At 43.4% G+C, this 26,512-nt stretch overlaps 1 protein-coding gene across 3 annotated transcripts; it reads left to right on the top strand.

Moving 5' to 3' along the window:
- Positions 1–980: 980 nt before the first annotated feature.
- On the top strand, positions 981–26,220 carry pitpnc1b (phosphatidylinositol transfer protein cytoplasmic 1b). Of its 3 annotated transcripts, none has more exons than XR_007032902.1 (11): positions 981–1,658; positions 5,576–5,724; positions 7,746–7,834; positions 8,078–8,085; positions 8,238–8,309; positions 9,552–9,644; positions 10,655–10,810; positions 11,944–12,007; positions 12,165–12,251; positions 13,963–14,611; positions 26,210–26,220. XR_007032902.1 is itself a non-coding variant. In XM_035164409.2 (11 exons), exons 2-11 carry the CDS (start codon positions 1,611–1,613, stop codon positions 14,118–14,120), a joined length of 924 nt encoding a protein of 307 aa, XP_035020300.1. In that variant the 5' UTR covers positions 984–1,143; positions 1,213–1,610; the 3' UTR covers positions 14,121–15,576. The 3 variants fall into 3 exon arrangements, 2 of the variants coding, with proteins under 2 accessions (XP_035020299.1, XP_035020300.1); XM_035164409.2 differs by lacking the exon at positions 26,210–26,220 and having other exon boundaries at positions 984–1,143; positions 1,213–1,658; positions 13,963–15,576; XM_035164408.2 differs by lacking the exon at positions 26,210–26,220 and having other exon boundaries at positions 13,963–15,576.
- The last annotated feature ends 292 nt before the right edge of the window (positions 26,221–26,512 follow it).

Here is a 26,512-nt window from a genome sequence, read left to right as displayed (position 1 = left end):
ATTGATCAATCAAAGGAACCAATGACTCAATCAACCGCTGAATACACATCCAAGTCTGCACCAGTCACCTTTTAAACTGAGGTGAAGCATGTTCTGTCAGAGCCGTGTGTGCGTGGAGTCCGCAGAGAATCGAGGCAGAGGCGAGCGGAGCACACCTCAGCTCTCTGTAGTGGCTCCCCTTCTCTAAACACTGATCTGATAAGATAGGAGCAAACCCCACCAGGAATTTGTTTCCACCGCTCTTTTCACTGCGGAGCGGAGGATAGCGGAGACACCCGGTATAGAGGAGAGCCGCTTTGGCCCCGTCTCAAGGCTCACCAGGAAAAAGAGAGAGAAATCCACCGCAGAGGAAGAATCCAGGGCTGGTTATTGGTTCTGGCTCCTGTCAGACCGACCCAGAGGGGCCAAACATCTGCTTCTCTTATTTGACGGGGAGGGCAACAATATGCGCTTGGCAGTCGGCGTCAGCTCTCGCTTGCACAGAAAGGAGAGTGGCCCACAACTCAAGGGCATGGGCGAGAAATGATGACTGCTTTGATTCGACTACTCACTGACAAAAACACAGATTCAATTAAACCCAGCTGAAGGTCATGGGGTAATACAATGTAAGCGAGTCAGGTGCTGTGCTTAATGGAGGTCCTCATGGCTCTGGTAATATCTAATCCAATGGCCCACTCTGACTGGCCCTGCGTGTCAGCCATTCATATACCCGGAGTGCTGAGAGCTGGGAGGGAGGTGAGGCGGCCCGGGTGAGGAATGTGCTTCAGATTCAAAGACTGATGTTAACAAACTGTGTTAGCTAATGTAGAGAGATGATAGACGATGTTATTACTGGAAATAGCGGCGGCGACAAGAACAGAAAGAACAGATACAAATCAGAAAAGGGGAGGGGGGAGAGGGGGGGAGAGACACAGGTGAGGAGGTGGTAAAGTACAGTAGGCGGGGAGTGGGAACTTTAGGTGGGAGGGAGAGAAAGAGGAGATAAGAAGGGAGCAGGCGGAGGAATTCGTGAGGAACTGAAAGCAGAGGAGAGCGGCTGAGGGGAAAGGGAGGAGCACCGAGCAGACAGCGAGGTTACGCATGAGAAGTCTGAAAAGGAATTAAAACTAATCACAGAGAGGGAGCAGAGAAGGGCAAGAACAGGTAAAGTTGGTCGGGGTAGGTTTCAGTCTTACACCTCCTGACTAATTGCCAAGTTTTTTGTTTCCTCAGCGTGGTGAGAGAAAGCAAACAGAAAGCAAGAAAAGCAGCAAACAAAAAGAAACCACGGGACTAGAAAGCAGAAGTAACAAGACGAGGAGGGAGAGACAGCGGTTGAACGGTCACACATAAAGTGAGGAAGAGAAAGAGCAGAAGGAGAGACGAGGAGTGTGAGGAGTGCAGCGAGGTGGTAGCGTAAGAAAACAAGAGGACACTCATTGACAGGGAGGACGGACTTAAATCCACGGACTACTGACATCAGCAAAACAAAGGAAGAGGAGCATCAGAAAAGAGGTCACAGCAGACCAGCAGGAGTGGAGCTCGCCTGAGGGCGTCTGCTATGCAACCGAGACAAGTGAGAGACAAGCTCAGACAAAGTTCACACAGGCAGTCCTCACTCTAACAGTACCATGTTGATGAAAGAGTACCGCATATGTATGCCACTGACTGTGGATGAGGTAAGTGTGTTTGTCTTTCCCACACACACACACACACACACACACACACACACACACACAAACACTGCCCTCCAACAATAATTTCAAAGACAACAGAGTGAGCTCTTATTTCAAAACTGTTCTCTCAACTCGTAATCTTAAAAGTGTTAATGCGCTGATAAGAAAATTGCAAACAGAGCACACAGACCTCCCGCGGCTGCTCTGTGGGAGCTTTGGCACGTCGGGTGGCGAGGTACGTTCAGCACCAACAGGCTCTGCCAACGTGACGGCGCCGACGCACAACACCTGGCCAGCAGCATCATAGCGCTGCTGTTGTGTCTAAATTATCTCCCCATCTGTCTGCCTCCCTGCTCCCCTCGCTTTCTTTAGCACTCCCCGCAGCAAACACAAACTAGTCGGACTGGTTAAGGCTTTCCAAGATCCGAACTCAAACAAAAGGTATTTGGCCCGCAGGTTAATAAGCAAAGGAGATCCCGCTGGAGGAAAGGGGTGGGTGGACGAGGGAGTTTAATGCGACACAGTGTCCTTCACAAGGAATGTCATCATCCCCTCCTGTACCGGCCCCCCCCCTTTGATTGTACCCGTTACCACAGCAGTGACAGTGACAAATAGCCGTCCAGAATAGGATTTACAGTGTCAGTACAGGACACACAAACTTCTGAGCTTGCAGCAAATCCTCTTTTCGCCGGAGTGTAATGTAAGTTTAAGTGCAGCCCTTTTTTCGGAGACGGTATCCAGTCGTTGGCAGCTTACCTGAACCCGAGCCATTCACAATGTCTTAGCACTTGCTCAATTTTAAGAGGAAGCAGTATTGATTTTCAAGAGCAAAATAGCCAGAAGTACTTCTGTAACCCAATACAGCTGCACCGCGTTGAACAATGCCCCGTATCGTATTCTACCGTGGGAAAAGCTGACGGCTGTAGCTCAAGCAGTGGAGTGGATGAGTGCGGTTGGGGGGGGGGGGTCTACGGCTCCAGATATGCTCATGCTCAAGTGTCCTGAAGCAAGACACTTAGTCTATAACCCAACTTATTGTATGTCTACAGCCCTGCAAACATTCCAATGCTGTTGGAACGGCATCTAAACTTCGATCTTGTCAGGGGATGCATCATCAGGTTGAAGCGCCAACGTCGTCTTATTGTACATTGAATTTCAGACACTAATTCCATCACTTACTTTGCAGTCAAAACTTTTAGGCTGCCTATAAAAGTACTCTATAGCACTGTTAGGGTATATAAATGTCTACTTAAGTGTCAGTAAATGTAATGTGAGAGGTGGTGCCATAGACCTGCCATCAACCACCGGGGGTTGATGAAGTGTTTGCAAGGATGTGGAGGAGAAATCAACATCCCTTAGCTCACAAGCAACTGACAAATGAATCTGCAGCATCCTCCAGATTCAGCCTCCTTGGAAGTTCTCATGTTGTATTTCTTTACGGCCGTAAATCAAAGGGGATTTAATTATTCCAGGAGGAAAAATGTCAAAGTGAAGGCAGGTCTCTACAAAATCATTTAAATGATAAAATACAGGTTTGCATATATTCTTTTAAAACAGGACACACTTATACCATCAGGGGTCATATAATAACTGAAGTGGAGATAATTCATGCGTAGCTTAGGGGTTTATAAATACACTTGTGTACGGAGGCTCAGACTTTTGGGAGATATTGTTGAGTCAACAGCTGCACATCAAGATAAAAAAAAACAGAAGTCAAAATAGAACCAAGGATTCGTCTGAGTCACTGAGGAAGAGAAAGAAACTGCAGCAGTGTGTGAATTAATGTCAAAAAGTCACATTAAATCCCCTTTGATTCAGTATTGTAAAGCAACTTTCAATGTGTTTTTATAGGTACTGTAAATCACCACTTTAAAAGGGAATTAGATGTTGGTTATTATTTACGGAGAGGGATAGATTTTACGTTTATGAGGCGACTACACAGTCAAACACAAGTAAGTACAAGGGTTTTTTTTATTGGTTTGGCAAAAATTACTTAATTTCCATTGTCAGTGAACAGATAGTGTTAAATAACAAACTCAAGTTTTGCCTTCTCACAAATTAGAATTTTTTGTTTTAAACTTTATTTCGTTTGTTGTTGTTTATTTATCATAGCTGCGTTCATTCACACTTGCTGTCACACCCCAGCCCGAAGCAGTGATGAGCTACGAGTTTGTGACAAACTCACAGCTCGTAAACCGATCCGCGCCTTTCCCTTTTTTTTTTTGTCTATTTTTTTTTTTTAGAGACAGTAGGAGAAGAATAAACAACAGAAACACTGTGGAGGACTTTCTCATCACATCGCTCATCACAGACTTTCAGAGAACATTATGGTGACTTAGGGACAGATAAGTGTTCTTTCAGCTTCCTGCTTAAGATTTGTTTTCCGCAAAGTGAAAGGAGATTCACAACCTGTGTGGGAGGAAGTCACTAATGTGTAGTCTGTGAGTCTAAAGACGGTGTAAAAGCACCCATCGCTATGATTAATTAAGTCCCATGAATACGCAATAAGTAAATATTGAATGTTGACGCTCCCCAGTAATTGGAACAAGAAGGAGGGGTGTCACATGCTGTCAGCAGAGTACAGTGAAGGATGGCAAACTGATGTGTGCCCTCCTCTTTCTCTTTGCCGCCCCATCTCGCTCTGATTCTACTTTTAATTAAAATGATGCTTTTGTGGCACACAAATTTATATAGGGCAGGGAAAAGAGTTGCATTGTGGTGGCCACAGCCGAACAGTTTAGTTGCACCGTGTGATATGGAATTAGGACAAACAAAATACGGTAGTAAGAGGTTACTGTAGTATGTTTTTTGTGAATTTTTGTGAAAAAAGCAACTCTGATTCTGTGAAGCTGAGCTCATTGAGGAGGTTCCTCCAGATATCTCTTGTCTAAATGTCAGGACAAGTCAGTATAATTTACACAACCTAAAATCCCCAATTGTTCCTCGAAGGGCGGTTACAGTTCCCCTGGAATCCTTCCAAGAGGCGTTGTTAACTGTCACACACCAGACCAACAAAGCCATGAGATTATATAACAACAGAATAAGACGCCTCCATTGACTAATCTTGTGTCAGTCATCATATCAAGTTTACAAAATGTTTGTGATTAGTCCGAACAATCCCTGGATGGAATGAAATCTGAATGGAAGGGGCCCCTTATTGGTCTGGTCTGGTTTCCAGACTAATCTGCAACCCATACAGCATCCGTAGCACAACTTCTATCCTCAGAGAAATACCTCCAATGGGCCAAAACAGGAGAATCTTGAGGAAGAGCAACAAAGGAAGGGTCTGGTGTATGGGAACAAGTGTGTACAGAAAAATAAAAAAACAATGAGTCAAGGTTGTGTGCAGGCTCAAAAACTTAATTCAGACTACATGTATATACTGTATCTTTGAAGGATCTCAGTCATCCAGGTCACGATATCTTCAGTTCTACATGTGTATTTAGACTGGACACACAAGTAAGTCCAGATGTCTATGGACATAATGTATAACTATAACTTTTTTCAGGAATTTGTTAAAACTTTCTTTAACATTGTGAGATGGGATATTTAAAAAACAAATGTCATTGATTTGATTGAAAGAAAATCAGTGACTGATATTTATGGGACTGCCTCGGTGGAGGTATGAACTCATGGAGTGTCATTCTAGTTGCTTATGAATACAATTGTATTATTTAAGTTATTTATAATAAGTTACATAAAACCATTTTAAAGTATCAGAGAAAATGTGACAGTATAACTGCTCAATTTAACACATGATCACAATTATCAAATAATTGTGAATGAAACTAACACTTTACTCCAAACTCATCAGTTCAGGTGGCCTCATTCAGAACACACCTTGCTCTTCATATTTGCTCACGACCATAACGATTTTCTCTTCTCACTCCATCACCATTCTCACCATTGTCACCCTCCAGTACAAGATCGGGCAGCTGTATATGATCAGTAAGCACAGCTGTGAGCAGAGCGGTGGGGGAGAAGGCGTGGAAGTGGTGAGAAATGAGTCAAACATTCACCCTCAGCACGGCCCGGGACAGCTGACCGAGAAGCGGATCTACCTCAGCAGGTAGAGTGCACTCCAACAAACGACTGTGTCCCTAATGACACAGCAACCTGAGCCTTGTCCTCGTGTTGTCAGCTCTGCCATTAGGATAACTGATTGACTTTGATCTTTGAGCTCTTGATTCACTGTAAAACTTGACGTCCTGTGACAAGCAATAAAACCTGATTTCAGCAAAGCAACATCCACGCCTCAGAGATACCTGCCTTCATCTAAAGTCCACGTGCATGACCTCTGTCTCAGACATGTTGAGGCCGGTGCTTTGGGATTAGAGTGGAACTGTTTTTGTTCTATGATCTCATCATCAAGCAAACCATCCAAGTTCTGTTAGTGTTAAGTCTAGACTACCAGCCAACAAAAACACGTCCACATCATCCTGAGGTGGCATTGACTGGATATGTTGTTTTGAGGTTTGAGCCTCTAATTTTTTCATTGTAGTGTTGAAATTGCATCAGTCTTCATTGTCAGACTATTTTTACCGAGACCAGGTGTAAAACAAAACGTCCATACACTCAAATGATGGTAACAGCAGCATTTAAACCCTAATTAATGTTTTATTACATATTATAATGTAGTAATAAGCAGGTAAAAGGCAATTTAACTGTTTATTAAAGAAATAGTTTGAACGTTTGGAAAACACGTATTCACCTTCTGGCAGTGAGTTAGACGAGTGGATTGATATCACACATGGATGCATGAGTATGCATTTACAGCCAGTTAGCTTAGCTTAGCATAAATACTAGCCTTGGCAAGCAGCTAGCCTGGCTTTGCCCTGAGGTAATGAAATATCTAGTATCTGCTTTGTTTAACCAAACCAAAATCCAACGTGTAAAGACGGATATGCAGATTTTGTTTTATTTGGACTTAGCCAGACCAACGTTTTCCTTCATTTCCAGTCTTTTATGCTAAGCTACAGAAAGCTAACTGCCTGTAGCCTTATATTTCACATGCAGAAATGAGAGTGGGGTACACTTTCTCAGGTAACTCTCATCAAAAATATAAATATTTTTGAACATATTGAAAATTGTTTTTATTATTTTGCCACGATTTTACTAATATTTTTGAATAAATCTAATTTTAGAAAACGTATGTGTAACATGTGTCAATAGACATAGTTACTACTATCAATCCTTCATTATCTGTATATACACAAACGTTGAGATGTAAAAATTGGTAATTAACAGGGTTATATATTAGTTTACAACTATATGATAATGTGTCATAAACCATTTAGTGTTTAGTATAGGTTTAAAATGAAGTTTCACCCAAGTTATTTCGCAAAGATATAATATTTTTCTAATGTTAAATAAACACATCTACAGATCGACATCAGAGTAAACAGGGATCTGTGAGCAGTGACATGGCTGAGGTGATGACTGTTGAGTCACAGGACTCTGAAGCTACATGTGACTAAAGGTTTCCTGTTTTTGTGCTGAAAGAATGTGTTTTATTTGCTTTGCACTCAGGATGACAGTCCTCTTACCAGTGAGTGATGACCATAGTGGAAAACCAGTCTGAAAAACAAAACAAAAAAAACAGAATTCTTGTCTAAGTCTAAATTCATTCCCTAACCCGCAGCTCACCTCACTCATTACCCTAATGTAACCTCAACTCTTATTCTAATCACCACTATAAACCGAAGACCTAATCCTAAAGTAAACTCTAAAAGAAGTAAATGTTCTCACTGTGGAGGATTTTCCTAATCTTTCTGTGCTTGTGGGACATTTGGTCTACATTTGTAAAGATACACTAAAACACACACACACACACATAAGTACAGTTGCTGCAGAATATATTCGACCTCAATCATGTTCTGACATGTGACCTAGAAGTAACAGTAACAATTCATCACCACAGGTGTAATTGGAAATGAGTCATACAAATCAACGCTATGGCGAGAGTAGCCTACAGGTAATCTGGCTATAAATGGCACAAAAACCACTTAGGAGCTCTGTGTCTATGTCCATGATCTCTCTCCCACTCTCGGACTCACGCTGCTCTCTTCTCTCTTCCTGTCTTGCTTTCAGTAAACTGCCGTCCTGGGCGCAAGCGTTTGTCCCGCGAATCTTCTATGTGACGGAAAAGGCCTGGAACTTCTACCCATACACCATCACAGGTGCTTCTGTTTGTGTTAAACATCAGATCGCTTTCACCTCAATGCATTATACACAACTTATTTACTTATAACAGCTGGTATTCCAAGTGCCATCAAATATTTATCACAGCGTATGCATGTATCCCCCTGTGGAAGCATGTATGTGTGTTTTTGTGTGTGTGTGAGAGCAACTGTGTTCTCATGCATGTATGAGTAACTAATGCTCTTTCTCCCTGTCCATATTGAACGTCCCTGGTGCTGCAGAGTACTCAGTAAGTATTCTCACACATCATTTACTGTACATGAACACAACAGAGCTCATCTCTTTCCACTATCAGTCGATCTAATCTGCCGCCTGCTTCCACTCGCTCTATCTCTGCCCCTCAACCATTTTCTCCCATTTTTACCTCTCCTCACCCCGTAGCTATCGTTCCTCCCCAAGTTCAGCATCCGCATTGAGACGAGATTCGAGAACAACAACGGCGATAACGACAACGTGAGTATGACTGAGAGCAAGTGAGAGGTGAGAAAGATGGTGATTAGAGAAGATGGGGAGGAGAAAACATGGGGGAGAGAGAGAGAGAGAGAGATGGCAATTTTCTCTGTAGCACGAGGAAAATGTTCATCACATTGATGGGCCCATTACTAGGAAAACAAGAAAAGCACAAAATGCACTGTTGGCAGATCTATTACCCGGACATGCAACATGGTGATTGTGGCTGCAGTGTTGCATTTGTCCAAGTCCAACACCCACACACCCACACACCCACACACCCACACACACACACACACACACACACACACACCCACACACACCCACACACCCACACACACACACACACACACACACACACACACACACACACACAATGTCAGTTTAGGTCTGGGTTGTGTTATCTGCGAAAGAATCTAGTAACAAGACCCAACATGTCACAATATGGAGTTGTGGACTTCTGCTTGTGTGAAAAATGTGGTGACTCTTGTTTCTTGTCACACAGTTAGAGGTTACATGAGGTTATTTCAAACAAACACACATTCACATGATGTCGGGCAAAGTCCTCACACGTCAGCTACAGCACCATTTTTACTCGGATACTTTCTGTATAATTGTTAATGCATGATTTATGATAGAGTATTTGTACAGTGGATAAGAACTGTGACAGCATCGTGCCCTGAGCACATTGTAAAAAAGCAACACATCCAGCTAAAGCAACATATTCCATAAGAGGGAGTCAGACCCTGAGCAGACACGGACCAACAGGAGCGTAGCGGGGTTTTATCTAACGGCAGGTTTTTCCCATTTGTTAGTTTTCAGCGGTGAAATGACCGACTTCGCTGGGGCTTTATGCACATATTTTAAAAAGTGCCGTATCCCCTCTCTCCTTATTTTCCCCTCCATTGTCTCTCAAGGAAAAGTGAATTCTGCTCCCATAACTCCTTTCCCCCCCCCACTCTTAATATCCTTCATACATCCTCCTTTTTTTCTCCTCTGCCCTCTCTGTCTGTTCTCTCCTCTCTTTGCTCCAGTGTGATTTGCTCCAGGGGCCTCAGGGTGGGATATAGTGAGGGGTGTTATGGTGTGTGACCTTAGTTTCTACACAGTTACTCATCTACTCTCATCCAGCTCTCCACTGTGTGCCAGAGTATGCAGGGAGTGTGTGTGTGTGTGTGTGCGTCTGTGTGTGTGTGTGTCTGCTCTCATTATACTGTACGACCTCCCCCATCTGTTTGGATGTAGGTGTTTGGGGACAGGCCGACCCCAGCGGAGAGTGTGAGTTTCCTGGATATCCTGAGTGACCCCATCCCTGAAAAGCACTACAAAGAGGAGGAGGTGCGTACTGCACCGTCACAAACACACAAACATGAGCAGTTTATTAGGAACACTTAAGACCCAGCAGTCTAATACAACAGTGGTGCAATGATTCCCCCCTGTCATGAAGGTGGAAATATTCAGTTTTTATTGAAGCTGTGAAGGTGTATATAAAGTGTATTTGTCTTTGCAATATTCCATGATCAGGTTAAATAAATACCTTATTCAACTATTTGATACGAGTTAGGTGAGCAGATTGTCTCTTATGTCAAATATGAAATGAAAGCCTAGGACAGCAGTCTTGGCATAAATCTTGACACAAAAAGAGAAAAACAACAACAACAACAACATAAAATGCCTCCAAACTGCTCCTGTGGTGTCATCAAGTGTCTGTAAGTCAAGGCATTTGTTGCAGGTTAAGAGCTTAAATCTTCTCATGTAACTCTGAGGAAAGCAGATATGTGCATCTACAAATGATAACACACAAATGATAATGTGCATTTTTTGCATGTGAAAGAGCATAAATCAGTTAAAACATCCACGTCCCTCTTCTACACCTGTCTGTCTTCATTCCTTTCTCTCCAAGGTTTTACACTTCTTTATTGCCTGCGAGTCCTCAGAGATAAAGGTCGATTCACAGGCCTGGGTGCACAGACGTGTGCAGACAAGCACACATAAGTATAGACCATGCACTACATCACATGCACGCACAGACTAACAAAAAGAACGGCCAACACACCCATTTCATATTAGGCGACACTGTGAGAACATACAATCACAGAGACAAACGGTTTCCAATCAGCTTTGGTCACAGATGCATAATGCGTTTTATCATGCTTTCCTCTGATGGGATGTGTTGGGCAACAATCTGTTTGCACCTCCTCTCACATATTGTCACACTCATTTTCACACACACAGTACAAATGCACTTACACACACACATCCATAGCTCCCCCTGAAGATGCCTCACAGGACCCAAGTTTCTGCAGAGTCAGCAAGTAATGTATAGACCGGCTGTTTGCTCTGTGCAGGACCTGAGTCGCTGGCAGTCAGATAAAACTGGCAGAGGGCCTCTGGAGGAGAGCTGGAGAGACGACCACAAGCCCATCATGTGCTCCTATAAGAGGGTGCAGTGCAGCTTTGAGGTCTACGGCTTTCAGACCAGGACTGAGGAGTTCATACACAGAGTGAGACAGAGTTTCTTTCTTCCCCCCCATCATTCCTTTTCCCTATGCTGATGTCGTGAGGGTTGGATCAAGATAATATCTGCAATTACAGTTACGAGCACATACAGGTGTAATACAAGGTGGGAAAATTTGATTTTAGGGCTAATTGGATTTCATAAAGTGCTCTGCTCCTTTTTTGAGCACTGATTTGTGCACGTTGTTTTCACTTGTACAGTAAAATGGTGATCTCCAATGATCATGATTGGTTATTACCTCCGCCAAGGAGCTTTTATTTTCATCTGCTTTTGTTTCTTACCACGGACCTTTAAACCTGTGAGGGCATTTTTCAACATTTACGTATATATTGCTCAGAGAATTATTAATGGGTTTAGATGTTTTTTTAAATATTTACACATGTGTGGAATTTGGTGCAGATCCCCCCCCCCCCAAAAAAAAGGATTTGTTAAATTCAATGTGGTTTCATAAGGGTTTGCGCGTTTGAATATGCCATATGTTGCATTTAGACATAAAAAGAATCATTACCACATTAATTTATAGAAAATAATTAAATGCCAAGAAGGCCGTTAGCCTCAGGTGAGCTCTTCACTGCTTTTTATGCAACCAACTATTTTGTTGGAATTATTCGGAAATGTGCTGTAATGGTTTTTCCACCACGAAAGAGTGAGCAGGCGTCTTTTCTTACAGCTCAAAAAAAGCAAAGGTTTTCACAGTTTCAGGTCAGAGGAATGAGTTAAACGCCCGTTGGGGAAAAAAAAAAAAAAATCACTTTCAAAACATTTGTCTGACACAATGAAGCAAAGCAATGAAGCATGAAGGAAAACTGAAAGCATTTAAAGGCAAACTCGCTGCACCCTTTTTTCCCACACTGTTAGAGCATAGCCACTGTTTATGGGAATGTCCTTTTAGTTTCAGTAAGTGCAAATAATACCGCTGAGATAAGTTTCAACTAATGTGAGATAAGTCTCCATTTATCTCAACCATGATCTCATTCGTTCAAAGTAATTACACAAAAGTTTATCCAACGTTTTGACAATGACGTCCTGTGAACTGGTACCGATTGTGGTAACTGCACACACATGACTGCACACGTTTCAATGTCGTTTGATTTAATTTTGTTTCTGGTTTTATTTCAGAACATCAGGGACATTCTTCTGGTCGGCCACAGGCAGGCGGTAGCATGGATAGACGAATGGCACGGTGGGTCAGACATACACGCACAATGCAGCTTTTAAACATTCAGAGCAGTGCGGTTGTGCAGTTTTTCTTCTTTTACCTTCAATATATACGCTGTAATATTTCATACTCTGCTCTAATGCTTTGAGTGTCTGCATTTGTACTGTGCTTTTCCCCACAGGGCTGAGTTTGGAGGAGGTGAGAGAGTACGAGCAGATGATGCAGGAGAAGACCAACAGCAAAGTCAAATCCAGCCAGAACAGCACAGGTGAGATTGCAGCTCCTGACCTGCACTGTACTGAAATACCACAGAGGATACAAGGGGAGACAGAGGGGGAGACAGAGGGGGAGAGGAGAGATAATACAGCTGGAGGTGAGAGCGGTAAAGTTAGAGAGAGCAGAAGCAGAAGATGAGATGGGGCATAGATGAAAAGCAGCAAGTTTGAAATGTATGTTTCTGCATTTCATTTGGACATAATAAGCAGGGAGGTCTACAGAGGAAATACTGGAATGCCAAAAAACACTTAAAACGCAGCTCACATATTGTAGATCATTAGGAATTTAAAGCTGAACAGGTCATTTTGTATTTATTTAGCCTGCCGTGATGTCTGTAATGCCATCGGGCTTGAACAGAGGTTTGTTGCACTATTAATGCCTTCGCTGCCCAACAACTACCCAGATGGCGGGTGTGCATCTGTGGGAGAGGAACGGAGAGTGGAGAGCAGTCGGGAGGCATTTCACAACACAAGGAGCGGAGTGGGGGGAGAGACAGAGGGTACATGCCCGGAAAAGGACGACAGAAAGACAGATGTAGGGGGGGGGAGTGTGGGCTGCCTCATGAAGTGATAATGCCACTGCGTCGGTCTAATAAACAGTGTAATGCAGACACCTGCTGAACTGTCCCCCGCACCAAGCAGCCACTGCAGCAGTTAGCTGCAAATGTCAGCCCTGGCAGGGGTCTGTGTCCTGTGTGTGTGTGTGTGCGTGCGTGTGTGTGTGCTTTTGTGTGCTTTTGTGCTTGTGTGAGTGTTTGTTCACCCTGCCCCCTTCTGGTTAGTGTGGTGAACCTCAGCTGGATGTGAGCGATATCAAGGGTAGAATTGCCAATATGGCCTGTAGCATCTCTCTCTCTCACCCCCCCCCCTCTCGCTTTCTTTCTCTCCCTCTCCCTCTCTCTCTCTCCCCGTGTGTGTGATGATGAGACATCAACCTGCAACAAATCTGCAGTCATTGCTCAACCTGCTGCGGCTCACTGCACTGCCCTGAGCCCCTACAGGCTGCACTCTGCTACTGCTTCCATCTCCGCTCAGGCCCAGTACTCGTTTTTATTTTACATTGCATTACATTTAGCTGAAGCTTTTATCCAAAGCGACTTACAGTAAGTGCATGAGGGTACAAACCCAGATCGGCAAGAATCAAGTTAGTACAATTTGCTTTAAAAAAGCCAAATTACAAGTGCTACATGCAAGTCCCATATAAGTTTAACTACAAATTATTATTTTTTAAATATAAACACCAAAGTTGATGGTGGTTCATTAGACATCATCTTCTTAACCCAGGTGTAGTCAGAAGAGATGCGTCTTTAGTCTACGGCGGAAGATGTGTAGACTTTCTGATGTCAATGGAGAACTCGTTCCACCAATTGGGAGCCAGGACAGCAAACAGTCCTGATTTCTTTCCTTTTATTTGTCAGCCATAATAAATGCAAATGGATGTCATTTACTCAAATAAAGAGTCGACTGTGTGAGTTGAATACCAATGAGGGGTTTAACTAATGTGAATCTAAGTGTACGACAGAGATCTTAAGTAATCTTAAATAAATTAAAAGCATAAACACAGTTCTCCCTCTCTCTCTCATCTCCTTCTCAATGTCTCTTGCTTTTCTTCCTTTTTTTACAATTGTCATTTCTTTCAGAAATAATACAATTGTCTTGTGAAAGCAAATAATATCCATCTATCCATCTATCTGTATATCTCAGGGCCACCAGCAGCCTCTCGTCCTGCGTACTCTCGCTCCATCTCGGTGACAGATGAGCGCTCCCTGAAGAAGATGGGAGTGACGACTGCGTCCATGCCTGACCCTTCAGAGTCCTCAGTGCCACACTGTCCCATGCGCCTGCACTCCACCCCTGAATGATGCTACACACATGGCTACGCACACAGCTCCTCGAACACACAGCTACACACCCACACCCACAGATAGAGCATACCGTACAATGCAAACACACAGAAACCCAAAGTCAGCACTTACCAGAGTCATGTTACTTCTCAAATACACACAGTCACAGAGTGGCATGATCCGTAAAGGACCAGCTCAACATTTTTGGGTAAAGAGCTTGTTTGTTTAGATGAGCAGATCATTGCCACTTAATATAAAGCTACAGCCAGCAACTGGTTAGCTTAGCACCAGGGGGGAAGACAGTGTCGCACAGCCATTGAATTGGCATCTCCACAACGCTGTGTCAGCATTAGAGGAGGGTCTGGCTGCACCCATCATTCTGCTATAGGGGAAAAAACACTCTGGCTTGTTTTTATTTCTTGAAACCAATTACTAGTCTTCTTGGGGGGGGGGACTATAGAGCTTATAAGCTCAGGATGGAGTAACGGTTGGAGCCCTTATAAGAAATGGTTACATTAATTCTAACGTGACAGTATTCACCTAACAGCACCTTCAAAACTCACAAATTAATATAAAACATTGAAATGCTTGACGGGGGGGTGATGTCCTGCACAATTTTCTTATATCACTGTAAAACAACCAATTGTTTTTATAACCAGATCATGAAATATAACATGTAAATAAGTGATTTTTTACGTGGTGGCTGGTGGATGTCTAAACCATTTTGACAGAGCCAGGTTTGCAGTTTCCTGAAAACAGAGATTGAATCAGTGCTTTTCCCAAAATGTCCTTTCGCACTTCACAGATACATGTATCCGCTCTTACGCACATCTTGCAGTTCTCTTAATGTAAAAACCGCATGAACACAACAAGAAGACTATTACCCCCATTGCCTTCAACAGTTGTCTTCAGCGGCATGTAAACGTGGTGCATTTCAAGTCTTTCTCAGTAATTTCCTCAGCCGTAGTGGAGCTCACCAGCCACCGGCAGGGCTCTCCGATTGTTTCCCAGCGCCCGGCCTGTGGCCTACAGACAGATGCATAAGGAGTTTAATAGAGTGGATCTAATGAGAGAGCCGAGGAGAAGGGGGAGGCTGTCAATGCTATGGATCTGCTCCCCTCTCCACCTCAGCCAATAGGTCAGACCAGGTGTATTGACAGAGGGCAGCGAGGCGTTGTATTGGTTCCTTGATCGCTTAGCTGAGGCCTGCAAATGGGTCAAGCCGGGACTAAACTTCAATTATGAGTCAATGATGTGAGCATTTCTAAGACGATTAGCTTTTTTTTTTGTATATGTATATTTAGAAGTTGTCAGGGATCAACAACTGCAACGCTGAAAGAAATACTATTCTGTTGCCTTATATGTGAAATACTCCCTTAAAGATGAATCAAGTAGAATTTGTATATGAAAATCACCCTGTATAGCCTTTTATAAATGATTTCTATCAATAAATACGTTTGATTTTCAATGAGAAGATTCACTCGTGTCCTGATATCTGCACAGTTAAGCGAAAAAATGGACTCGGCGCACACATTATCAGCCGTGTTTGATCGGTATTGACCTGTAACGATGGACCAGCTGCTGGCACATCGCAGCCCTCACATGTAATCTACTCACCAATTTCACACTTGTGTGCCCAGTGGATCAGGCTCCAGCGGCAGCAGACCTCTTGGTCCAACCTAATTTGGCTCCGTGGCTCATGGCAGTTTTTCTCTCTGCAAGAGAAACGGAAGAGAATAATGAATGTTTAACAGATGCGAGGTTGTGGGTTGGGCGTGTTTGCATGTCTGTTATCGTTTTATTGCTTTATTTTTTAAAGACATCAGGACAAAAGCCAAGGCTTGACGCAGAGGGGACCTGGAAGTGATTGACAGACAGCTTGAGTCGAATGGCACGCTAAGTAGCTGGAGGCTCATTATGGCTTCTTTCATCCACACAAATCAAGAGCCACCATGACAATGTGTTTCAGCTTCCAGACGAGGGGGGCTTGCAGACGTTCATTCACAAATTCGTACATACATGAACGAAAAACCCTTCCTCTCAATGTCTCTTTTTACAGTAGCAGCAGGAGGATCTAAGAGCAAGAGCTCAACACAGACAGCAGTGTTCACAAGTGCTGCAGAGGGAGCACAAACCGCCGACTGTACTGCATTAACATTATCTCTTTTACTTCGTCTCTCCCATTACATTTTTCCTCTAGTCATTGCCGTTCCACTCTTCTCCTCCACTGCTCCTCTCTTCTTTCTGTTCTCTCCCCTCGCATTCCTGGATTTTCCCCTTTATCTGCTTTTCTTTGGCTTCCTCTTTATCTGTGTGTCCTCATCTTCATTCCTCTAGAGGGCCTCTAAAGAAGATGTACTGTGTTCATTACATGGGAATGTTCCCCACGGTACATTATCATAGATCCTGACCCTGTAGCGTTGAATCATCTTGCTATTCCCAGTTTGCCCATCAGACCCCACAAATAGCACGGCAGAGGAAAGTCGGGACGCTCTCTAGAGCCGCCTGCAGCCACCTGCACTGTACTTCACTGTGCGGTCAGTGTCGCGCAGAACTTTGAGCTGGACACAAGGGACAGAGACAGGACAGTGGAAAGACAGAAGGGAACGAGGGATAGACAACTGATCGAGGGACGAAGAATTCAATTTACATAGCGAGACAGTTTGAACACACAGGACGAAGAGCTGGGATCGGTTTGTCCGGGTAAAGAATACAAACAATGTGTGTGTGTCGACATAACTTCTCTCCCCCTTAATGGCATTTTGCCCAACCACACTGACGTACGAGCCTCTTCTCCAGATCGATACATACTCTCCATTCACTAGACAGACAGTAATGCAAAAGGCCTCATTTGTTTGACGATGTCTGTGTGCGTGTCTGTGTGCGTGTCTGTGTGCGTGGTTTCATGTCTGTTGTTGCTGTTTAACTCGGCCATTAAAAGAGAGTGACCAATAAGCCGCATAGTTTTGCATGTCACAAACTGAATCGCTTCATTGACATCAATCAACATTGACTTCATACACGTGTGTGTAAGTGAGAGTGTGTGTAGTTATACAGCCCCCCCACCCCCACCCCCAGAATTAGTGAAGAGAATTAAAGGGCATAACTTTGTGTGTAAACATGAAATTATGAGATTGTGTAGTTATATCTTTACAGTAACACAACCCTGACAGAATTAGTGAAGTGAAATAAAGGCTGACTCAGTGTTAATAAAGGTGATATTATACGAGTATTTACTTCCCATCGTGTCGTTATCTGTGTCTGATACGGTGTGTGTGCACGCGCACATGTGACAATTCCCAGGAGTGTAATTCGTGCGTATGACTAAACGGTGAGGCTGAGATGCTTGTGTTTCCTCATTACAGTGTCAGCAATACAGTTTTTAGCCCACTCAACCACATAAATGACTTCAAATCCTGTGTGTATTAAGCCTCACCAGTGGGAACCCAATTTGTAACCTCTGCCCGGTAATACGTTAACTGGACTTTATCTGGGGACAGGCAGAGTGTAAAATTCATACAGTATCTGAGAGAACTAATTGAACCAATTAAGAAAGTGAATATGGATTACCGTGGGGCCGCGAACACACTCGTACCCTCTGGAATAGAGTTGGAGACCACTGCTTTCAGGCGATAATGATTGTCACTGCAAATGGATGGCGGCGAGGGGGTCTCGGCGAGCTGCGAGACAACACTGGGCCGGCCGCGCGTTTACACTGATGTGTTTTCATTTCCCGAGCAGCTGATCCCAGGGCTGCTATTCTGGGCTGTAATTAATTGCGTGCGGGTAAAGGAAAAGTCAAGGATGAGTGTAAAAACTGTTCCTCGCCTTGTTCGCACTCTCGCATCTCGCACAAACAAAAGGCAGAGTTCGGGTTTTTTTGTGTTTTTTCGCACAAACACACATTTGCTAGAGGAAACAAAAAAGCAAACGAGTATAAACACGATGATATGCAGAAAATTGCACAAAAAAATAAGAGCCTCGGGTTCTTCATGCTTTAAATATCTTAATCAGCAAGCCCATAAAGCCTCATGATTTTAATTGCCCCACCATGACTATTAATTACATAACAGCCTCTGCAGTCAGCCTGCCCATATGTTTGCTAATAGGAGAGGACGGATTAGAATTGTGAGTGAAAGGCATTTGAATACAATGCTTTCAATTGATCTACGAAGGTAGAATTACATTTCCCCTGCAGGATGCACATGCAAACATTTCTTTTCTTTCTCCTGAGCTCTAGAGTACAACATAAATCAAATGGCAGAAGACAGTGAAAGAACAATGTGCCGTATCATTGTAAAGAAGCTTCTTAAGACAAGATTACTCTAAAACAAGAGATACTTCATAGGCAGGAAGACAATGCACCATATTACTGCGCAACAAAAGATGCTTTGTCGGCTGCGGGAACAATGCACCATATTGTTCTAAACACCGTCTCTGAAGACACAACATATACAGTGGGGATAATGCAAGGTTAGGAAATTGACCTTGTTCGACTGGCTGCCAGTTTGAAGCCACTCATGGGCTGTGAGAGCCTTCGGAGAATACTTGTATCTACTGTGTAACAAACAACGTGTCAGAAAATAAGTGGAGACAAACTAATTCATGTGAGTCATTTCAGGAAAGAAGCATTATGTCGCAGTGAAAGGCTGCGTGGGTAAAGAGACTCTGGTTAGATTCTCATCGACAGAAAATGCGACGCTAGAGCTCCTCCGGGACGGATCAGCTGTTTTCATTGTGGAACCTGTAACGTGATAGATGCTTGTCGATTCTTAGATGGACGGATAAATTCATTTCATACTTGATTTGTGTGGAGCTGTTCCCGGCAACTAAAGTGTCGTTATTTACCAATACTCACTTGTCTGTTTCTACTTAAAACATCATCAGATTTTCACATAGAGAAAATTGTTCATTTCCTGTTCACAACTAAATTTAATACAAATTTTCTTTACTTAAAAAAGAAAACTTGCTTACAGACAGAGTTTAAATGCGCTGGCGAACAGGTGCATCATGCTTAAAAAGGTTATTGGGATAAAACCACATTGAATAAAACTGCTTTGTGATCCGACACACACATATCCTCAGTTCCAATGCTGTCCGGGCTGAGACCATTAAAAAGGTCCTTTGAGTGTGTCGGTTCATGTATTGCCTGAGTGAGGTTAAATGATTCCAGTATATCTATAAAATCAGTAATAAAACTCATGACAAGTATGTTAAAATCACCTAAGATGAGGATTTTATCATAGTTTTATACAAAATGTGATAAAAACTCTTTACTGGGTTTTGGAGTTAATTGTAAAACAAAGATGTTCAAATAAAGTAATCACTAAAGATGGGGGTACCTGTAAAAGACAAACTTTACAGAGGTGGCACTAAAGGGGGTAAATGAGGTTGCTGAGGTACTTGAATTAAAGTGGTGTGAATTGCACCATGAGGGCCGTGATGTTCAGTGTGCTGCAGAGGGCCTGTGATGGGTGATGCTGGTGGTTATGAAACTAGAACTGTTTAGGAGAGCTGAGGGGGGGTGCATTAACAGAGGTTAGGTTTTTAGAACAAGATTGTTTTATTGCAAATCCCCTTTGGCAGCTTGCAGCGATTGTTACAGGTTATGTTGGAGCTATCAGCGGTCGGTCCAAGTCCAGTAGAAATGTTACCTGCATTCAAGGTGGAACCAGTCGGATATAGGGACAGGGACCTGACCAGTCAATGATGGACCTGTTAATTCTGTTCATCCAAAGTAATCATTAACAAAACTTCATCAAATATCAATTAAATCATGTAATTGATATTTATAAAATGCACCAAATGGAATGTTAAAACAATTTTTGTCTCGGTAGTGATACAGCGGAAAATAATCAACTGAATCTGCTTCTCTTCTCAGCCTGACATTGCTTTATATTGCGTCAGTTTATTGTAAATATTTGGTGCAACATAACAAAGAAGTCAGATGTTTCCCTCAGACATTAGACACCAAACCAGGGAGTGAATCTTGATGTATATTGACCAAGTGGCCGGACACATGACTCTGAAGGGGACTTTTGATCTCTATCTAAATTAGCCACTATTTGCTAACATGGTCGACACATCAGTTTAACACAGTGTGTAAGTGTTGTGTTCATAACTGGTTTCCACTTCCCTAAAGTGGTCAGAAAATAAGTTCAAGCAGGTTTAAATAAAGAAATCAGAATCTAACTAATTATCTTTAAATCTTTTAGTTTACATGATTTAAATAGTGAAAGTAATTATTGATGGGATTGTTGTCAAAATAATAAGTTAATTATAAGACACCTTTTAAAACGGCCATAACAGAGTGCTTCACAAAAGGCAACAAGAAAAATAATACAAAACAAATAAAATAATACAATATTTAAAAGTAATGACAAAAGAAATGTAAGTAACAGCTCAAAACAATCAAGTTCAGGAAAAGTAAATTATATTATATACAGAATATACAGTCGCTATGACTATGGTCCTCCCTGTTGGATGTTTTCTCCTGGTCTCTTTTCTCTGAGCACCAGTGTAGAGTCGTGAATCGAACCCGGTCCCCACGTTGACAGGTCGCTCCAGCGGCTGCCTGTACAGTGGCTGACACACATACCGTACATGAGCATGTCAGCAGGTGAGTGGCTTGTCAGTGGCAGTTGGGGACGACAGCGAGAGGTTAGTCGACACACACACATCGGAGCAGAAGTATTCTCTCGTTTCCCCGGCGCAGCTGTCATCTCCGTCTCTATTAGAACCAGGAGCACTTTCACCGTCTCCATGTTGTCACCTGCGATCGTACATTGAACCCTCAGGCATGTTACGTCTTTTATAGGCGACCTGTGGGCTTGAGTGCCTGCAGACCCCAGGCACTCAAGCCTACAGGTCACCTATAAAAATAAAATATATAGACATATATATGTGGTTAGACTTTCTAATTCTATTATTCCTCCTGTTTATTGTTTTAAATAAAAATGGATGAGTTACAGTTTTGTCCTCCCCATCAGGAGATTGGCATCAGTTGCTATTTACGCATTGATTTTAAATCAAGAAACTAAAGCCTTTTATTCCTCTCCTCACTCTCTGTGTTTTAAGTGGTTTTGAGTGAAAGGACAACATTTTATGCGCTTGTTTTATGCGTCATTCACACTCTTAAATGTGTGCATCTGTAAATATACATGGGTGTATTATTTAGGGATGTAATTGGAGAGAAAATAATACAATCTTCTTTCTTTTTTTTTTAAAGCTGAAAAGTCTTAGGCAATATGGTAATGACTACCTAAGTCTTAATTCCATATAAACGCCCACATGCTTTTTATTCTCCTGCTGCTCACATAACATCCATTACAACTTTCCACAGCTCTAGGCCAAGCTTCTCCTCTCGTCTCCCTTTCTTCTCACCCCCCCCCCCTCGCTCCCGCCCAACTTTGCGACTGCACAGTTTTATTTCTGGAAAAAAATCAAAGTAATGAAACTGATCGTCACAGAGGTGATTTTGGAGAAAGCACACAGGAGGGGGCTGTCATCACCGTGTCGTATGCGGAGGGGGCGATGAGTGAAGTGAAAAACATGAGGGGAAAGTGAGCAGAGACAAATCAAAGGGACCCGGCTGCCTGACACACTTTTATTTCAAGTTCCAGTTAGATCTATAGCTGCTGCCTTGAGGAAAAATCCACCCTGGAACACTCTTACTCTGTTATAAGTCATCAGTGTGTGCAGCGTTCAGTGGATTGCAGGAGTTCGTCTGTCATGGTCTTAACATTTTTTACTCTACAGCCATTTTCTCCCCGTTTGAACGGTGGTGCAAAATTGTACATCTAAAAAGAAGCTATTTCCAGACTTAACAATGACACTTTTGTATTCTGCTCTTGCATCTGGCCCGGTCCCTGTTGAGAGGCATGTAGTCGTTCCCACAAGCTTGTTCTGTACCCGGGCTGCACCTGGGGCAGTGATATAGATGTGAGTCAGATCTGCTGGTTTGGGGCCAGATTGTGTTCAGAGTCAGCTGCTGTCTAAGTTCGTTCAGTGTGTTGGAACTGGAGTAGCACTCACAGAACACATACTTCAGTCAAGGCCCATTGTGAAACCACATTCACTAGATCCAGATTTTTATTTAGATCTGCTCACACTCAATAATTTCAGTCCCCTCAAAATGGCGGATTCTTTTAATCAATAGGGATGAATTTATCTCTGAGGATTCAACAAAAATGTTGAAGAAAGCCCTTTCTCGCAGTGTTACAGAAAGTGAAAAAAAAAAAATCCTGGATCCGCACCCTGATCTTCATTCACACCAAAATGTTATGGCTTCTTCCCTGATGCATATTGCATTCTCTCACCGAGTTGTGGTAATCCCACCTTTAGTTTTTGCGCAATCCTGCTAACTAACATACAAACACAAACAAAAACATAACCGATGGTAGGTGCCATCGTCATCCCTGCCGCCAGCGTTCCTAAAACAATACTTCACTAAAATGATGTAGCAGAGAAACCTGCCCTCCAGACCTGGTGTTTAACTGTGGTTTATTTTTCTGTTGAAATAACAAATGACACTTTTTTTTAAATTCATTAACTGAAATTTGTTTGTATTTCCTGGAGCTATCAGGGTGGAATGGAGCCGAGGAGCCTGTGAGCCTCTGTCAGGACCGTGGGCCGCTGCAGTGGGCTGTCGTGTCTTCCTGCTTCACAGGCCCATTACAGAGACATCAGGGGAGTAACAGACGCTCAGACGCTGAGACAAACAGGTCACCCTTACCTGGGCTGCAGGATAAACAATTTCCCCTCTACCACTCTTATACCTCCTTTATCATAGTCTGTCTTTCTTCTCCATGAGCCCTTCTCTCCTCTGTCCCACCTCACATGCTTCTTTCCATCCTCTCTCCCCTTTTCCTGCTCACACCCATTCCTGCGCCTCACCCTTCTTCCCACAACAGAATTTATATTAAAAAGGTTGCTGTGTAAGTGTGTTGGTTAGAGCGAGGGGAGGGGGTGGGGGTGATGAGGAGTACAGCGTGTACAATGACCTTACTCGCAAATCATTGCCTCATGTACAGCAAGCATGTCCTTGTTGCAACACCATAACAGCTCCGAGCCCCAGACCACAGAGTGGCGATAACAAACACACACCCTTGTGCACACACACACACACATAAACATGTCTCCCCACTCTTTCCTCTCTTTGCACAGCAGCGACACACGCTCATTATCTGCCCTTAAAACTTCACTTAATTTGCCTAGTTGGCATTTAACACAGAGTAAAACTGATGTTCCCTTCCTGTAGCGGAGTGTTGCAGCAATGTAGAACACAGCTTTTTCCGGGCTGACACCTCAGTCAGGTGGAATAAGGAGGAGGAATGTGCCCGCAGCCTGTTCCTCTTTAACTGTCATAGAAAGGGACAAATGATGTCAGACTCTGTTGTCACTGCTTCCGAGATGCACGTCCTTATAAAAAGCCCTGGAGCTCTGGCATTTAACATTAACACAAGACAGGTTCCGTCATGCATTCAGCCGTGTGCCACCTGTGAGACCATGCATATTTATGCGTGCAATCTCATCCGCTGATGTGTAATCACATGCATACTGTATATGTGTGGATGTATAGGTGTGTGTGTGTGGGTCTGTGCGCTCCTGTGGCATAAATCATTGGAGCCGAGCAGGGGGCTGGTGCTGCTCTCTCCATCTGTCTCTGTCTGCTGGGGTGAGGTATTTTACACTGATGATAGGGCGAACGGAGGGAGGCGAGAAAAAGTGAGCCATGCTTGAGTCGTGTGGGATGGACGGAAAAAGAAACGGCTGTGCTATCGAAGGGCAGCGCATGTGCATCATATGAATATGCGCAGAGACTTTGGGGGGGGGGGGGTTTATGCAAACCTTCGGTTTGCATAAACCGCATCTCTGCAGGGCCTGTTACTCATAACCTGAGAGCGGCTCGTGTGAAACAGACACTGTTATCCAGTGCTGAGCAGTAATGCCGCCTGTATAATGTCTCCGCATGCCGTCCTCCCTCTCCCGCAGACGGCAGACTGGATACATATGAATGAATTCACCTGGTAACTCGATATCTATTCGGTGTTGCATCTACTTTATGTCTGCAATACAGACGCATTAGGCCTGTTCTCTGCCTCGATTTCTTGTTCCTTCCACAGGCATCATGAGTCTTAAATCCAGGGAACTGCCTCAGTCTGTGGGGGAGCAACTGGCTGTCCACTGGTTACCTCCCTTCCATCAATCCTGCTCACCTCCTCTTAACAGGATAAACCGAGGCAGAACAGCTCCAGAACAAATGTATCCAGTACTTCCTAATCAGGTTGTCACAGCGAGGAGGGAAAACGCCCTTCAAGCGACTACATTTAGCTTGTTCCGCTGAATTGTCCTTGAGTGAGAGAATAAATCCCTAAAACATCCAGAGATTGAAGTGGACGCGCAGTCTGTTCAACGTTACTATGCCCTGGAAGATAGAGCATGCTTCACAAACTCACATGCAGCCGGTCTGCACATCATATAAGACAGCAGCAACACTCGTTAAGGAGCCTCACCTGCAGCCATACCCATAAGAATCCGTGAGATCTTAGTGGAAAAACAATTCAAAAACTGGAATAGGTTTTGAGCCCCCATTTATGGCATGTGTTGCATCCCTCATCCCTCCTATCAATTTGGATTACAGAGTTTGGTGGAGACCGAATGACAGAGACAGACACGGGCGGAGACGGTTGGCTCATATGATTCTTTCATTGAAGGAGGGAGGGTCACGCTTGGTCGGCTTGGTTGTTAAGGTAGAGGGAGCAGAGTCCCTCCTGACAACCAGTGGCTCGCCACAGACCCAGATTTGGTTCTGGGTTCTGAGATTAGCTCAAGCATGGCAATCTCTCCTTGGAAGATTCTGGAGGGCTTAAAGAGGCAGCCACAGAGCGGCAGCACGACTGTGCAAGTGACAGAGCCATGCCAGGTGTTTTTTTTGTTTGTTTTTTACACAAACACAAAATTTGCCACTCAACAGTTAGTTACACACTGATGTGATGTTGTCTTATGATTTAGCCTGGTGCATAAAGGAATAGTTCAACATTTGGGAAGTCTGCAAGTTTACTTTTTGTAAGACAGTTAGATGGAAGTGTCGACACCACTGTCACATCTGAACTGGTAAGACAGAGCTACCACCAGCAACCATTAGCTCAGCATAACAACTGGAAACAGGGGGAACCAGCTGTCCTGGCTCTGTCACTTCACTTCTAAAGTTTCACAATATAAAAAGCAATATCTTGTTTGTTTCATCTGTACAAGAAATTCGATTTAAACAAACTTTTTTTCACAGTTTTTATGGGGAGTTAAACTATTGGCTGAGAGCAGTAACTTACTGCTGGTAACCTCGCAACTACCTCCAGCCAAGATATAGTCCAACACTCCCATAACATGCCCGGTTTGAACGGGTACATTTTTCTGCTTGCTTCGACAGAAAAAATGCAGTTATAGAATCTAGCAATTTAACAGAGTTTTTGTATGGAAGTTTAATTTTCAATGGCAGAGTGGTGCTGTGCCTGTAAGTTATCTGATCGTGTTTTTTAGTCATCACAGAAAGTGAAAAACCCTGTTTCTGTAAGTTATCTGAGGACGTAGACGAAGACAAGTTCACCCCAGTCCGCAGGCTGCCTATTGAGACATGCTGCTCCCCCACTGACTGCAACCCACTGGGCACCTTTTTCAAATATTGTATTAATATTGAATATATCTTGTGTCCAAATTGCACCAAATTCCACACTGCACTTCCTTGGGCCCTCATCAATACATTTGCAGAGTGTGAAGGTGATGAGATGAATGATTCTGGAGACATCCTACCCACATACAGACAGATATCTGGAATTATTAGATGATCTTTGGGAAATCTAGCATCAACCCTGCGGTTGACAGACATGCTGTCACCATCTATCTGTAACTGTAGTAGTTCTGGTTACTAGACTTTCTTCTCACTGCAGTGTACTTGTTCTTGACTCATTTGAACTTTTATTATTCTTATGCTCTTTGTTGTTTGACTGTTTTGTATTGCTACTGGATGCGGATATTTCCCTCTGGATCAATAAAGCATCTAACTAACTAGATGTCTGAACAATGTGATGTCCATCAGGGTGAAATCTGAGGTTAATTCCCTCTTTGAAGATGTAAGGCAGCTGCTGATCATATGGATGATTCTTCCATCGAGTTTGTGTACATGTTTGCACAGACAGAAACCCACACACGTGACGGGGTTAATCTAATCTGTGACTGCTCATGGTCGTATTCAGAGCATATGGAAGGAGCAGGCAGGGGGAAGTTAATCCATACAGTACTCCTGCAGCTTTATGACCTTGGAGGGATGGGAGTTTTTATATCCTCATTAACATGGATGCAGCACGGCCACAGGGTGAATACACCTACCAGCTCCCCCCTGGTTCCCTGCAAAC

The sequence above is a fragment of the Hippoglossus stenolepis genome, chromosome 8 (assembly GCF_022539355.2).
Source record: "Hippoglossus stenolepis isolate QCI-W04-F060 chromosome 8, HSTE1.2, whole genome shotgun sequence".
Lineage (NCBI taxonomy): Eukaryota > Metazoa > Chordata > Actinopteri > Pleuronectiformes > Pleuronectidae > Hippoglossus > Hippoglossus stenolepis.
This window is presented reverse-complemented; position numbering and strand designations above follow the sequence as displayed.

Excerpts from the sequence above, each read along its gene's own strand:
- pitpnc1b (XM_035164408.2), top strand. The coding sequence starts at position 1,611 with ATGTTGATGAAAGAGTACCGCATATGTATGCCACTGACTGTGGATGAG. Across the intron at positions 5,725-7,745 it reads AAGCGGATCTACCTCAGCAG|TAAACTGCCGTCCTGGGCGC; the intron begins GTAGAGTGCACT and ends TCTTGCTTTCAG. Across the intron at positions 12,008-12,164 it reads ATGGATAGACGAATGGCACG|GGCTGAGTTTGGAGGAGGTG; the intron begins GTGGGTCAGACA and ends TTTTCCCCACAG.